The following is a 16498-nucleotide window of genomic DNA, read 5'->3' as shown; positions in this document are numbered from 1 at the left end:
AAAGCCTTCTTTCTAATTTATTTTAATTGTTTGGCTTGTACATCTTTACATGTCGCTGCTGTTTCCTATGAACGGTGGAGGTTATATTTTTCTCCTTCATTTTTTGTTGAAAGACCTGCGTCTTCACAGTATCCATCGTCTAAATGAACTGGTCATGTGACCCCCAACATCTAACCTTAAGATGTGTAGAAACAAAAAATTGTTGTTACTTTTTACTGTGTTCCAGATTGTGATAAACTCCATGTTTATGCCAAAATTACTAAAATAAAAAAAAGTGTAACATTAAATTCTCGAACATAAAATGCTGGTATCTAGATATCGATATAACAGTATCGATCCGCACTAGCTAGCTGCGCGTCAGCTGATTCATTCACATGACTGCCTGTCCAGTTTCAGCACAGTCCTGTTTACTGATGCTGTGACTGTCTACCAGAGATTCCTTTTTTATGCCACCAAAACCTCCACGTTGAGCTGCTTTTCGGGTCCATTTAGAGAAGATAAATGGCTGAAGGTAGCGAGTTTTACACAGAGAGCTAACGATGTTCCTGAAAACACGGTGAGAAGAAGAAAAGCAGTGTTAGCTAGACGTCCTCAGCGTTGTTGGTGAGTTATCTGCTATTGTTTCTTCCTTTCTTTATTTTATGACCTTCATGAACATAACAAACAGCATTTATTTGTATAAACTAACACCTCGATTCCAACTTCTTTCTAAATTTCTTTAGATTTGAGCTCAAAACGACTCATGACAAGCTAAAGGCTAATGTGCTAATCTAATAAGAAACATGATAAAGTAAATTATGTAGCTTTTCACAGGATTATTTATTCATTAATATTAGCAAAGTTGCTATCATGTTTTAATTATTGGCTGAATTGAGCTTATATTTAGTGTTTTTAGCCCACGTTTAAAGCTAAATAGTTAAACATTCCTATCACATGACCCATTTATTCTAATGTCTACTTCCTGCTTTTCTCTGATGTGATTCACAGTTTACTTTATTCTTTCCACTTCCTCAGGGAATCCAAAGATCCTCCAAAATGAGTCCAGAGGGTAAAAAGCTGTTAAATATAGTCATCCTGGGCTTTGGCTTTATGTTCATGTTCACAGCTTTTCAAACATGTGGCAACATAGAGGTAAGCTGGCCTCACCGAAACCCCTTTTCGGATCAATAACTTTTCATTCTGATAGTTAATTTTACATGTAAGTATCTTCCATCTTTGCAGCAAACAGTCATCAAGAGCTTCAACAGCACAGAGTTTCATGGGAGCGGATATACAAGGTAAACTGATTCATGAAGAGCCCCAGAAAGCTGAAAATGTGTTTATCTTAAGAACAATCATGAAATATTGTTTTTCTCTGCTTTTACAACCACTTCCCCAGAGCCGATGTACGGAATCAGGTCCGCCGTTTTCTGAGATCCATGAGGGATAATTACATTTTAGACAACCAGTTTCAGGGAAAAAGATTTTTCACTCCCTGCACTGGATACTTCTTCCCACTCCATTTCCTAACCTTTGTGTAACGACTCGATGATGCATTATTATTATTATTATTATTATTATTATTATTATTATTATTATAATATTTTCCTGCATGTGTATATGTATGAATACATATACTTACGTGTATATGTCTGTATGTTTGTATATATATTTTATCTGTTTAAATGAATAATTACGACTTAATCATGACTAACCAGCGTCTCTCTGCAGCATGGCGATTATTTACGGAGTTTTCTCTGCATCCAACCTGATCGCCCCCTCGGTGGTGACAGTCATCGGGCCCCAGCTCTCCATGTTCTTTAGTGGGCTGTTATACAGGTGAGTCCACCCTGCCGGCCCTCGCCGAGCCGCCTGACCGGGCTCCTGACGCCTCTCTGCTTTGTCTCCTTCCCACAGCGGTTACATCGCCATGTTCATTCACCCTTTCACCTGGAGCTTCTACACGGCGTCCGTGCTGGTTGGAATCGCAGCAGCAGGTAGACGGACAGAACTACCTGTCCAATGAGAAGCCCGGCTGCCAGGATCTTCCTTCTTTCTGATGTTGGTTGTCTCTTTTCTGCACCTCAGTGCTCTGGACCGCTCAGGGAAACGTCCTCACCATCAACTCCACCGACGACACCATCGGAAGAAACAGCGGCGTATTTTGGTCGCTGCTGCAGTTCAGGTGAACCTCCAGCATCTCCAGACACGACAAAGCGTTTGTGTGGTTTAAAGGTTTCCTGAAGCTCCACAGCTGACTGGAGCTGCAGCAGGACAGATAAAAGCTGTAAACATGCATCAGATGTCCTGCAGAATCTGCACTGAGCCTTTCTGAAGGTCAAGCAGAGCAAAAACAGTCAAACTCAAAGTTTTAGTCCAAAAGACCCAGAACTGAACAACCGCGGGGCTTTCATCAAGGAGCACACAGGTTATTTGTCCTGTTTCTACCGTCGTTGGGGGTTTACTGTTCCGTCAGAACTTAGCAGCTGTGGAACAATCAGAAATCAATGCTTCTGTGGTGATTTTAGTCATGATCCTGTAGATCAGCTGATCATCGATCCGCTGGCATTCCTCATTCTGTTTGGACTGAACCAGCACGATCAGCTGAAGACCGTCTCAGTAATCCCCGTCTTTGTTTTTCTGCAGCTTATTCTTTGGGAACCTCTACATCTACTGTGCCTGGCATGGACACGAGCACATCACGGGTAGGAACGCAGCCGTGTTGCAGACATTTTCTGTTCCTTGGTTCTGGTTCCGTGTGTGCCGGCTTCTTGCTCATTTGACCCCTCCCCCCCGTCTCAGACAAGGACCGCCGGACGGTCTTCATCTCTCTGACGGTGATCAGTCTGGTGGGCTGCTTCCTCTTCTTCCTCATCCGGAAGCCGGATCCTGAGTCGCCTCCTGGCTCTGAGGTGACGGAGTCGCTGCTGCAGACGGGATCCATGGAAAACTCCGCAGACAGGTGAGAAGCCCGGGTCAGGGGAAGGTAGATGGCAGAACCCTGAAGTTGCTGTGGAAGAGAAGCTGCAGTCGCCAGCTGCACCCCCGGGTTAGCTGGAGCTGACTTTTCTCTTCGTACGGTGTTGGGGAAGAGTTTCCGTCATAAAGAGGTTCAGCTGGAGGTTTCCGTCCGGTGAAGGCTGAGCTGGGAGGACCATTTGGTGTCGTCTGTGTGGGGGTGGAACGGGAAGCCTGGGAGGCATTGACCCGGTCTGAGCCGATGCTGTGCATGGAAACTGGTCTCAGTACAGATCCTAGGGGCATCCCAGTGGTTGTACAGCTTCTGGAACAACTTTCCCACTTTAAATCTCTGTGTTTCAACTGGGTTTGATGGCTTTTTGCATAATAGACATTTCAGGAGCTGCTGTTGTCCTGCAGCATCCAGACGCTACTCTGCAGGGCCGCGGCGCATGCTAGCAACCGGAAAACATACTTTCTGCCTTTTCTTTACGTTTAATTCAATTCAGCTTTATTTGTATAGCACCACTTCACAACAACATTGTCACAGGACACTTTACATCCACATCATTTCATTCATACATAGCCTATAATAGAAACCAACTGATTGCATCGAGTCATGACTTTGATCCAATCCCCCATCCTGAGCTGCACGAGGCCACAGTGGGAAGGAAAAACTCCTCTTTAAAAAGAAGAAAACCTTTTAAAAAAGATGTGAGAATCTGCAGACCCAGACCGTCTCAGTGTTCAGAAGTCGCACAGTTAGTTTCTGCATGAACTCAGCCTCCAAACTCCGGCCATGGACGTGTAGATGGAGCGATGAGGCGGCGTTTTGATGCACGAGTTGTGTTAGCCTGCTAAATGTGTGTGTGTGTGTGTGTGTGTGTGTGTGTGTGTGTGTGTGTGTGTGTGTGTGTGTGTGTGTGTGTGAGGAAGATGCAGGCATCCCCTCACTAATCAGGTGCTGTTTTGTCACTCGGACATGTACATATCCCTTTATTTTTTTGTTTCTGTTGATGTATTTGTTCACTAAAGATGGATCCTATTTAGTTGAACGATGCATTAATTTGGTTTGTTTTCTGTATATGTTTTGGTTGGCTTCTAACCTCTCTCTATCTCTCTGAGGTGATCTTGGAGATCAGCAGTGTCATGGAGGCGCGCCCATGAATGTTGCTGACAAGGGCCTGGTGTGCTTAAGTAGTTGGTTGGCACAAACCAAATGGCCTGAGGAGAGGGGGGGGGGGATTGGGGAAGAAGTAGTTAATCTTTATTTGTGTTGATTAGTATTTCTTGTTTTGATTATTAAAGTAAAAGGATAAGGTGTGAGGTAATTTAGTCTTTTTCTAGTGGTGTTTAGAGTTAAGCTGTATTGTATGTTTTTAAGATTTGTACTTGTGACAACGCCCCTGTGTTGGGCATTAATGAATATGATTCTCGCCTATATATACTGGTGGAGGAATGTGAATTGAAAACAAAAGGGGGAAAGGTGTCTGTGCATGTGAAACTGAAAAGAAATCTAAGTAAAAAGAAACCGAGCTCTGCCAATTTTGGAGTCCCGTGGTTCTTCCTCCTCTTCTTCCTTTGGCTGTGCACCTGAGGGGACGTCGCCATTCTGCACTCCCTAAGGTTAAAACCTTAGTGTGTTAATACTGTTGGCTGTAGTGTAATGTGTTGTCCAGTGTAAATGCCTTGTTTCCCCCTGAGGCCTGATGTTATTTACCAAAAATTTAAGAAATAACAATAAATAAAATTTATTTAAGAAATTTTTAAAATATAAATTAGAGTGAATAAAAACAATGAAATAAAATAATATAAATATGAAGAAATGGTCGTCAGCAGTGAGAAAATCTCGCTTCAGTTTATCAGAGATTCTTTTTTCTTTTTTTAAAGAAACGTTTAAATGATGAGAAATCTTCAGACTGTCCGTCGTTCTCCAAAATCTTTAATCTCGTTCACTCGTGGTCGGGCTGTGACCACACGTTGTCATCCCGATTCTATTACAATTTATTTAAGTGCCAATTCGACTTAAATTGTGATTCTTTTATATCGCTGATTTTTGTAGATTAAAAACAAAAACTTATTTTGCTCGTCATTTTCCTTGATTTTCATTGTAAAAAAACGACCCAGTATCCAGACCATCATTCTGCTATTATGCCCAAGTAGATGAGTAAAAAGATCAATAAAAACAATAATTTATCATTAAATTTTTGTCCTTATTTTTATTTATTTGAAAAAAAAAAAATCAATTTTTAACAAAAAAAAGTCGATTTAATATTGTGGAGAAAAAAATCCCAATACTCGATTTTCCCACCATCGCAGCTGCTCCTTGTTGTGGTTTATTTCTCCACTTATTTCTTGTTTTAGAAGGTATGTTATTTGTTGCTGGTGACGGTAACAGCTGTGTGTAAACGCTGTGGTTCCAGTAGAAGAACCAGTTCAGCGTCGTTCTGCTCCGCCTCAGCTCTCCGTTTGCAGCAGTTTTCCTCTCATTCAGTCGCAGCAGACAAAACATCTCTCTACGGTCAGATTTAGTTTTCCGGAGAGGAAGCAGGACGGATCCACCTGGAACAGCCGGCGTCTGCTCTGTGGACTCTTCAGGCTGACAGGATTCCTGGAGATTTAGGAGGAAACTGGTTTCCAGTTATTGCAGCTTCAGCCTCCTGACGGCGTGTAAATAAGGCGAGTCCGTAAATCATGGTGGGGAAATATTTTCTTTAGAGACGGATGACCGTGTTTGAGGCGGGACGGTGCAGCGCCAGACAGGTGAACTTTCCCTGTAAACGCTCTCTTTTATTGCCTTTTCAACATTCGTCTCTGAAAGGCCTGTGATGCGGTCACCGCGGCAACCAGAGCCGGCGCCGCTGTGAGCCGGAAGGTGAAGGTGTCTCAGAAGACGTATTGAAATTGTATTTATTTCCCCTTTTTTTTCCCCCTCCGCTCTGCAGCCCGTCTGGCTCGAGCGCCTGGTCTCAAGCTCTGGACGCTTTCGGTGAGTTTACTAAAACCAGCTCCTCGCCGTGACCTCGGCCGAACCCGCCGCCACGGTAACGCCTGCTCTCCTGTTTGCAGTGAAAGCCTGTAAGATGTTCGTGACCAAAGAGATGCTGCTGCTCAGTGTTTCCATTGGATACACAGGTGGGTGGAAGTCTGGAAGGCCGCTCTGGTTGCTCTGGTCGCTCTGGCCGCTCTCCGCTCTGGCCGCTCTCCGAACTGGTTGCTCTGACCGCTCTCCACTCTGGTCGCTCTGGCCGCTCTGGTCGCTCTGGCCGCTCTCCGAACTGGTTGCTCTGACCGCTCTCCACTCTGGTCGCTCTGGCCGCTCTGGCCGCTCTCTGATCTATGCACTCTGGCCGCTCTCCGCTCTGGCCGCTCTCCGTTCTGGTCGCTCTGGCCGCTCTCCGATCTATGCACTCTGGTCGCTCTCCGCTCTGGTCGCTCTCCGATCTATGCACTCTGGTCGTTCTCCGCTCTGGCCGCTCTCCGCTCTGGCCGCTCTCCGCTCTGGTCGCTCTCCGATCTATGCACTCTGGTCGTTCTCCGCTCTGGCCGCTCTCCGTTCTGGTCGCTCTCCGTTCTGGTCGCTCTCCGCTCTGGTCGCTCTCCGATCTATGCACTCTGGTCGTTCTCCGCTCTGGCCGCTCTCCGTTCTGGTCGTTCTCCGCTCTGGCCGCTCTCCGATCTATGCACTCTGGTCGTTCTCCGCTCTGGCCGCTCTCCGCTCTGGTCGTTCTCCGCTCTGGTCGTTCTCCGCTCTGGCCGCTCTCCGCTCTGGCCGCTCTCCGTTCTGGTCGTTCTCCGCTCTGGCCGCTCTCCGATCTATGCACTCTGGTCGTTCTCCGCTCTGGCCGCTCTCCGTTCTGGTCGTTCTCCGCTCTGGCCGCTCTCCGATCTATGCACTCTGGTCGTTCTCCGCTCTGGCCGCTCTCCGCTCTGGCCGCTCTCCGCTCTGGCCGCTCTCCGATCTATGCACTCTGGTCGTTCTCCGCTCTGGCCGCTCTCCGCTCTGGTCGTTCTCCGCTCTGGCCGCTCTCCGCTCTGGTCGCTCTCCGCTCTGGTCGTTCTCCACTCTGGTCGTTCTCCGCTCTGGCCGCTCTCCGCTCTGGTCGCTCTCCGCTCTGGTCGTTCTCCGCTCTGGCCGCTCTCCGCTCTGGTCGTTCTCCGCTCTGGCCGCTCTCCGCTCTGGTCGTTCTCCGCTCTGGCCGCTCTCCGATCTATGCACTCTGGTCGTTCTCCGCTCTGGCCGCTCTCCGCTCTGGTCGCTCTCCGCTCTGGTCGTTCTCCGCTCTGGCCGCTCTCCGATCTATGCACTCTGGTCGTTCTCCGCTCTGGCCGCTCTCCGCTCTGGTCGCTCTCCGCTCTGGTCGCTCTCCGCTCTGGTCGTTCTCCGCTCTGGCCGCTCTCCGATCTATGCACTCTGGTCGTTCTCCGCTCTGGTCGCTCTCCGCTCTGGCCGCTCTCCGCTCTGGCCGCTCTCCGATCTATGCACTCTGGTCGTTCTCCGCTCTGGCCGCTCTCCGATCTATGCACTCTGGTCGTTCTCCGCTCTGGTCGTTCTCCGCTCTGGTCGCTCTCCGCTCTGGCCGCTCTCCGTTCTGGTCGTTCTCCGCTCTCCGATCTATGCACTCTGGTCGTTCTCCGCTCTGGCCGCTCTCTGCTCTGGCCGCTCTCCGTTCTGGTCGTTCTCCGCTCTGGCCGCTCTCCGATCTATGCACTCTGGTCGTTCTCCGCTCTGGTCGCTCTCCGCTCTGGTCGTTCTCCGCTCTGGCCGCTCTCCGCTCTGGTCGCTCTCCGCTCTGGCCGCTCTCCGCTCTGGCCGCTCTCCGCTCTGGCCGCTCTCCGATCTATGCACTCTGGTCGTTCTCCGCTCTGGCCGCTCTCCGCTCTGGTCGTTCTCCGCTCTGGCCGCTCTCCGATCTATGCACTCTGGTCGTTCTCCGCTCTGGCCGCTCTCCGCTCTGGTCGTTCTCCGCTCTGGCCGCTCTCCGATCTATGCACTCTGGTCGTTCTCCGCTCTGGCCGCTCTCCGCTCTGGTCGCTCTCCGCTCTGGTCGTTCTCCGCTCTGGCCGCTCTCCGATCTATGCACTCTGGTCGTTCTCCGCTCTGGTCGCTCTCCGCTCTGGTCGCTCGGGCCGCTCTGGTCGTTCTCCGCTCTGGCCGCTCTCCGATCTATGCACTCTGGTCGCTCTCCGCTCTGGTCGCTCTCCGCTCTGGTCGTTCTCCGCTCTGGCCGCTCTCCGCTCTGGCCGCTCTCCGATCTATGCACTCTGGTCGCTCTCCGCTCTGGCCGCTCTCCGCTCTGGCCGCTCTCCGATCTATGCACTCTGGTCGTTCTCCGCTCTGGCCGCTCTCCGCTCTGGTCGTTCTCCGCTCTGGCCGCTCTCCGCTCTGGCCGCTCTCCGATCTATGCACTCTGGTCGTTCTCCGCTCTGGCCGCTCTCCGCTCTGGTCGTTCTCCGCTCTGGCCGCTCTCCGATCTATGCACTCTGGTCGTTCTCCGCTCTGGCCGCTCTCCGCTCTGGCCGCTCTCCGATCTATGCACTCTGGTCGTTCTCCGCTCTGGCCGCTCTCCGCTCTGGCCGCTCTCCGATCTATGCACTCTGGTCGTTCTCCGCTCTGGCCGCTCTCCGCTCTGGCCGCTCTCCGATCTATGCACTCTGGTCGTTCTCCGCTCTGGCCGCTCTCCGATCTATGCACTCTGGTCGTTCTCCGCTCTGGCCGCTCTCCGCTCTGGCCGCTCTCCGATCTATGCACTCTGGTCGTGCTCCGCTCTGGCCGCTCTCCGCTCTGGTCGCTCGGGCCGCTCTGGTCGCTCTCCGTGTTTCCTGTTTGTTACGAATCTGTTGGAACAACGTCATAACTGGTTTCTGACCGGTTCAGACACTGGTTTTGGACTGGATTTCAGCTTGGCCTTCCACTGGAGGCAGCCATGCTTTTAGACTGCTTCACACACATTTTTAACTGGCTTTAGGCTGGTTTAATGTTTTGCTTTGGACTGGTTCAGACCCTGTTCCTAACTGGTGCCCAGTCTGTTTTCAGACTTGAGTTGGAACTGGATTGAGACTTTGTCCTGATGTATTCTGAACCGGATTTTATATTTTCAACTTCTTTTTTTGTCAGTTTTAAACTTGTTTTCAGACATACATTAAACTGATTTGATGTTTTGCTTTTGTACTGGTTTTATACTGGTTTCAAACTGGTTTAGACTCCTGGTTTTTGGCCCGGTTGCATCCTTGTCCTGATTTATTCTGAACTTGTTTTGGACTCTTTAACGCTTGGCTTTGGACTAGTTTTGGGTTTATTCCAGACTGGTTTCCTGGTTGGTTTCAGTGGGTTGGGGGCTCGCCAGGGGGACGGTAGACGATGTCTTTCTGCCATGTCTGGGTGTGAATCCATGCTCTCTGCTACGCTTGCACCGACAGGTCTGGAGCTGACGTTTTACAGCGGGGTGTACGGGACGTGCATTGGAGCCATGACGCGCTTCGGCACAGATGCAAAGAGCCTGATTGGGATCTCCGGCATTTGCATCGGCATCGGCGAGATCTTGGGTGAGTTCCTGATGATGCAGGTTGTGTTGCTGCAGCTCTGCAGAGACGGCGAGCTGCACTCACAGCGCTCCTCCCATCTCTCTCCGAGCAGGAGGGGGTGTGTTTGGGATGCTGAACAAAAGCAACCGCTTCGGGAGGAACCCCGTGGTGCTGCTGGGACTCTTCACGCACTTTATCGCATTTTACTTGATCTTCCTCAACATCGCCAGCGATGCTCCTCTGGCGCCAGAAGCGGGCACCGATCTGGAGGCTTACATCCCCCCCAGGTAAAACCTGAACAGCCGTTTGTTATTCATTCCTCTGAGTTTAACCACCGAGCAGAAACCAGTGTGTCACAAGCGATGAACAGGGCTGGAAAGGATCGTTCTCTGTCACCTGCAGGCATCTGCTGCACCAGGTCATGCGTGTAAACGGTTGATGTGATGTAGGTGCTGCTTTTTTCTGCACTTTGTCACACATGTAGCTTTTAACTAAAACGTCACTCAAAGTTTAATTTGTCAACAAAGTATTTGTCTTATAACAACTTTAAAATAAATATGCAGTAAATAACGATGGCGTCACCATAAGCCACGCCCCCAACAGGTCATGTGATCCGTCCACCCGCTCCACCTGGCATGGAGGGGGTTGTATGGACCCAGAAAAGCTGCGCTTCCAGATAATACCAGTTACGACCACCTGACGTCCGCCTGAAGGCAACACAAAGCCGAGCTTCACGTTTCACAGCCAGCGCATCAGATTCCACGTTTATCCCAAAATATTTCACCACATCCCAAAACTATTCCTCCCAAAAGCAGATGATCTCATTTCCCCACCACTTCGTGCTCATTTTCCACCAAAGTCCAGCGCCTGCTCATCCCCGTTGGGACCAAGCGGCAACCTCCGGCGGTTAAAAGTGAAGCCTATGCGGAAGTGCATAAAACTGCAGTTCCCCCTTCATCCACTAGGAGCTGCAAAACAGAGCAAATTCCCCATAGACTCCCATGTTAAAAAGACCAACTTCACAGCAGGAATAAACGTGTTTACAGCCTGGTTCTAAAATCCATTTTAGGTTTAATAGGTCAGGTTTACCTTCATGACAACTGTGGGGGGAGTGAATTTTTTTCTAACTCGCCCGTTTAAAAGTAATTTAATCTCGAAATTTTAGGGGCGTGTCCTTTTGATTGACGGGTACCAATCTCCGGCTTCAAGTCAGAAGAACGTAGAACAACCCTGGTTTTTAGCCGGTTAACAGCGTGACTTAGCTTTAGCCCGCTTACCTCCGTTAGCTGGTTAGCTCCTGTTATCTCCGGGTTAGCTTAGTTAGCCCTTAGCTACAGAAAGCTCGGAGTTCGCTCAATGTCAATCATCCACCATGACGCTCACAGCCCCCCTCTCAGCTCCACCTCTTTGCCCATATTTGTATTATCTGGGCGAGACGACACGCATGACGCTGCCAAGATGGTGATGGTAGGAACCGCCCACCAAGCTTCAATTCAGCTCTTCAGAAACCTACGGGTGACGTCACGGAGGCTCCGCCCATCTCTTTATAGATAGTCTATGGTTGGGACACAGCATCATGCGCCAGCGTTTCATATGCGTCCTGCAGTTTGACAGTTTAAATAAAGTTTGTTGACGTTCTACACCTCGCAACCTAACAAACCATACCTTACTCGGATGAGGCATCAGGTGTGTGTCTTTGAGTGTAAATGCAGGCGCGTGTTCACAATAAAAGATCTTTGACTCACGTGGGCCTGAAAAACCTCGGGGACTCCTTGTTCCAGTCAGGCGACCCCCAGATGGGAACCGCTGGTTTAGACCAGCGGTTCTCAACCTCTTTGCATCACAGTACCCCTTGTAAAATATTTTTTCAGCGAAACGCCCCCTAACCAGTGCAAAGTACTTTTGGTTCAGAAAAAACACGAAATACAGCATTTTATTGTTTGTGTTTGGTCTTTTAAACTTTAGTCGTGTTTTGCACATCTCTACTATACACTTCAACCAGGACTCCATTGTTTTTGTTGTCAAGGCGACAGTGGGGTTCAATTCACGTCGGCATCTGGGATTTTAGGAGGAATGAAATACTGTAAATCTAAACGTAAATTCAGTTTATGAATGTACACTTACATTTATAGGAATATATTAAATATTTATATGAAATTACATTTATATGATTTTATTTAAGGATGTTATAAAGAAAATATTTAAAAAATATATTTTTTCAAAAAATTTCATGTGGCTCCTGGAATGCCTTGAAGTACCTCCAGGGGTACGCGTACCCCCATGAGAGAAACAGCGGTTTATAGGATGGCCCTCCTGGTTTTGTTCACGTGGAGTCTGTCGTCGCGCTGCAGACAGTGTTGAGGTAAAATGAGGTCATCATGACATCCCAACCTGCTGGAGGGAAGCGATGTGCTCGTCTGTAGGTGATCAGCAGCGTTTCATGTAAAGCCCTGTAGCCTGGAGGCCTTTCTACATGAGGTGTCCAAACTGAAGGCGGGCCACTGTTCTCTGGGATGTTCGTCACTAGGGGTGGGAAAATCCAATTGAAAAATCAGAAATCTGGATTTTTTTTCTTCACAATTTTAAAATAGATTTTTAAAAAAAATTTTTTTATTGTTTTTATTGATCTTTTTATTTGTCTTCTTGGGCATTATAGCAGCAGAATGATGGTCTGACAACTACGCTGTTTTTTCCTCGTTGAAATGAAGAAAAATCAAATCAAAGATACTTTATTTATCCCCGAGGGGAAATTCAAGGTCAGCTCATCCAAGGTTAGACATACAGACATTTACGTTTGACAAGTTTACAGAACGAACTGATACTTCGGCCCTGCAACCAGTGTTTTTTTTACCGGCGCTGCCTTAAAATGCGGAAAAGATGACATGAGGAAGGATGGGTGGGTGTTGGGGAAAAAAAAAAGAACTATCTCTACACTTCACCTAAAGGGGGAAGGATAAAGATGTTACAAAATGACGAGCAAAAAAAAAAAAAGTTTTTTTGTTTTTAATCAGCAATATCAAAGAATTGTTATAATCATAATTTAAATCGAATCGGCACCAAAAGATCGGAATCGAATCGGGACAAAAGCGTATCGTCACAGCGTTATCTGTCACTGCTCTGCCTCTGAACCGTGCGGCTGCAGAAGGAGGCTGAATGTGTTTCTCTTTGCATCTCAGCGTGGGCGTGGCGTTGTTCTGCAGCTTCCTGCTCGGCCTCGGCGACAGCTGCTTCAACACGCAGCTTCTCAGCATCGTGGGCTTCATCTTCCGGGACAACAGCGCCCCCGCCTTCGCTGTCTTCAAGTTCATCCAGGTGACCACTGCAGGAAAAACATTTCTCTCAGCGTAGCAGACGAGTTTCACATCAAATCTAACCGTTTGTTTCCCGTCTGCAGTCCATCATGGCGGCCGTGGCCTTCTTCTACAGTAACTACCTGCTGCTGCACTGGCAGCTGCTCATCCTGGTCATCGTAGGCTTTCTGGGAACCATTTCCTTTTTTCTGGCTGAGTGGGTGGCTGAGGCCAGCAGGCGGGACTCGGACTACCGCAGCATCTGATGGAAGGCCCACCCGGATGTGACTGATGCTGCGGTAGGTTTGTGTTCCACTGAGCCGCCCCGCCGCAGCAAACTCTCTCATATGTCCGGGTAAACTGCACAGTGGAGGAGTTTGTGCACACGGCAAATATACCTCGTTCTGTTATCCTTCTGGCCTTTTCTTTGTTTTGGTGCACGCCTTTCAAACCAGCCTGAAGTCGTAGTTCAGAAGCATCGGTGAAGAAAGCATGAGGCACTTTGACCGAAAGGCAGCATCACGCCGTCACGTGGAAGCTGGAGGAGCCGTCCTGCAGCTTTTTCATGTTTCCTGTGTTTTTCTGGGGACTTTATATACGTTTTATCTTGACAACAAATCCCATAAAAAGCCAAACGACGTGTTTTCTCCTTCATTTAGATGCTAGTTAGTCACCAAGAATCTCTGCATCCAACACAAACACAAACTAAACATACAGTGTTTTTGTTTTTATGGATTTGTTGACAAGAAAAGAAGTAAAACAAAGTCCGACCCTGATCCCGCTGCACTCTAAAGTTTAAAGGGAAACATCACAAACCTGAACTTTGTCTTCTCACTCCTTTCTCTCCCTCTTCTGCGTAACTGATTCAGTCGTAATCTGGTCCAGATGGTCTCGACCTCCACATTCCAGTTAGTAGCTTGTAATTGCTTGTAGCTGACTGCGTTTAGCTCTGATGACATTAACCGAGGACTTTGTGCCTTTTTGTCTTTTATTTCCCACTCTCTCTCATCCTCACCATTTCAGCAGAAAAACCCAACAAAACCAGTAAACCAGACATTTGTTTGTTTAAGTTTTGGTCTCGCTGGCAGCATGGCTGGAAAGAAAACTGGATAAAACTGTAAATGATGCACCAGAGGTGCGTTTAGAAGCAGCAGGTCAGGTTTGCCCACATATGCTGCTTCATGCATTTACAATCATGGAATTTCATCCCAGATTTACAATTTCCTCCCAGTTAGCTGCTGAACTTCGGTTTATTTCCTATTTTCCTTTTGTTAAAGGGATCCCATTGAGTTTCCAGCGATAAAAATGTCAAAATGAGCATCTTTAAAGGCTTACAAGTGGATTTAAGTTGGAGTGAGGTTGTACACCTGCAGCACAGGTGGAACGCCTCTAGTCACAGAAGCTGGGAGAAATTCTGACCAGTTTAAGGCTGAAATTCACAGAAATGCAAACCTTCCCATCGAAAGCCGCTTAAATCTCTAAACACTTTCCCATCCGTATCTGTTACTTATCTGTCACCACGTCAGCTCGAAATGTGTGTTGTCCCTGTTCTGAGTCCAGATCAGCTCGGTTTGCTGGTTAGAAACCCCCCCCATCATAACATGCTGCTGCGACTGCGAGATGCTGTTTTAGTGCAAAATAAGTAAAGAAATTTGCTTCTTAAACAAAGAAACTGATCCAAGAAACGAGAAGTTCAGTAGCTGAACACATATAATATTTGTTATGTTCTTCAAGCTATTTTTGTTTCCTGTAATGAACATATTTCCATCTCTGGCGTCTGCGTATGAAGGTGTCGTCTGAGTCAGGTGAAGCAGAAGCATCACTTGTGTCAGAATTACAGGATGAGTACTGTGATGCTGCAAGAGGCCATGCGAGGCTGCATGATGATGATGGAGGCTTCATATGGTTGCATGATGAGTTCAGGTGCATCTGCTGTGACTGACTTGGCCAGGTAAATGTGCTCCTCGAATTGAATGTTGGAGATTGAAATAAAAAGAGCTTAAAGGTCCCCTGTTGAAGGAAAAAGAAAAAATCCCAGCTGTTTGTTCATCTGGTGAACTGCGTCAGCTCCTTCTAAAGGCACCTTCAGTATAAAAATGAGCAGCTCATGCATAACCATGTTTCATTTAACAATTTACAAAAAACAGATTTCAGACCAATAAGTACAAATGTTTTTCAGCATCATTATGAAAATAGAACTTAAACAGACATGTATTATATGAATTAGTGCCTTTATTGGAGTTTTTATTGTTGCATATCCTGAAACATCATCATAGCACGACCGTGCCAAGACGTAAAGGTGTCATAACAAACTTCTGATGTTGCCCTGGGTCTTTTTTTATTCTTGTTTCTGATCGAATCGACACTTTTCCTGCTAATAAAACTCTAAACGGCGCCGATGCCAACCTCGCTGTTGATTACGAGCCCTGTGCTGTACGTTCTACACAGCTTCACGTGATCCTGAAGCAACACGATCAGATATGCTGACATGTTTGTTTTGTTTTTGTTAAACTGCCAGTGTGTGAATCAGTTCACTGTTCTAGATAATTTATTGCCATAATGAGACGTGAGGGGACAGGTTCTTTACTTTATTTCATGTTGCCACTGCAATGGATGCAATCAAGGATCTTAAGGGAATTAAACATGTATACTTGTGGGTGATTTTATACTGGAATGTAGAAATGAAGAATGGCATTCAGAATATCGCTTGCTTATTTTTATTGTTAATAAAAATGTTATTTTGAACAGCTGTGTGTTTTACCTGGTTAAAGCTGAAACTGGTGAACTTTATGCCTGAACATCTACAGTTTAAATATTACAAATAGTTGGTTATCCTGGGAAAACAAAGTATTCAGTCTTTAAATCGTCCTCATGAGCAAATAATTCAACTCTGATCAACAATACATAAAACTATAAATTTGGCATGAAAAGTAAACGAGTGATTGGATGATTATTTTTCTGTTTCTGACAATGCTTCTTGCTAATAAATCTTATACTGTTTGTGTCTTTATTTCCCCTTTAAGTGGAGCAGGTTACAACTTCATCCCATAAATGTATTTTCCAACTTTATAAGATTTAGTTACCAAGAAGCACCTTCACAAAACAGAATAATCCTTCAAATATATACTATATATGTAGATATACTGTGTGTGTGTGTGTGTGTGTGTGTGTGTGTGTGTGTGTGTGTGTGTGTGTGTGTGTGTGTGTGTGTGTGTGTGTGTGTGGAGAGAGAGAGAGAGAAAGAAAGAGAGATGGATATCTATATAAATAGAGAGAGAGAGACATTATAGATATCTAAATATATAATTTTTTTTACACATATGGTTTGCTCAATGATTTTTAATTTTATGTATAAAAAAAATCATAGCCAAGTGTCCATACTGTGAGATTTGTTGTCTTCCTGCTTCTCAGCGCTGCCTGGCCGCCTGTTGCCAGGCAACAGATAACGCTGTGAGTGGGTCAACGTGGGAATTCGCAGATAGGGACGTCAATAGCGATTAAGCGACAACTACATCCGGTGTATGTCTTCAAAGTTAAAGCATCGCTGGTTGCCAAAGTATGGCGATCTCGCCATCCTCATGTTTCCTGCACCGAAGAGTTTTAAAGTATAGGTTAAATAAATATGTTTGAGACATTTTTTGGTTTTAATTTTTGTTTTTCATTCATTGTCAGTTTACGTAATTAGTTTAAGGTGAAAGGTAAATGCCATTACTTCCGGTGAATGTGTGTAATTTGACAGCGCTTCA

The 16498-nt window shown here is 46.9% G+C and overlaps 1 protein-coding gene across 1 annotated transcript; it reads left to right on the top strand.

Annotated features, from left to right (window-relative positions):
- Nucleotides 1-390: 390 nt before the first annotated feature.
- mfsd11 (major facilitator superfamily domain containing 11) lies at nucleotides 391-15405 on the top strand. Its single transcript, XM_079252602.1, has 14 exons — nucleotides 391-603; nucleotides 1015-1131; nucleotides 1222-1277; nucleotides 1711-1818; nucleotides 1897-1976; nucleotides 2068-2164; nucleotides 2626-2684; nucleotides 2782-2941; nucleotides 5883-5926; nucleotides 6007-6072; nucleotides 9358-9483; nucleotides 9575-9749; nucleotides 12639-12774; nucleotides 12857-15405. Exons 2-14 carry the CDS (start codon nucleotides 1036-1038, stop codon nucleotides 13016-13018), a joined length of 1365 nt encoding a protein of 454 aa, XP_079108728.1. The 5' UTR covers nucleotides 391-603; nucleotides 1015-1035; the 3' UTR covers nucleotides 13019-15405.
- Nucleotides 15406-16498: the final 1093 nt, after the last annotated feature.

Source organism: Telmatherina bonti (assembly GCF_933228915.1).
Source record: "Telmatherina bonti genome assembly, chromosome: 14".
Taxonomy (NCBI): domain Eukaryota; kingdom Metazoa; phylum Chordata; class Actinopteri; order Atheriniformes; family Telmatherinidae; genus Telmatherina; species Telmatherina bonti.
The sequence above is the reverse complement of the archived record's forward strand: the minus strand, read 5'-3'. Positions and strand labels throughout refer to the sequence as shown.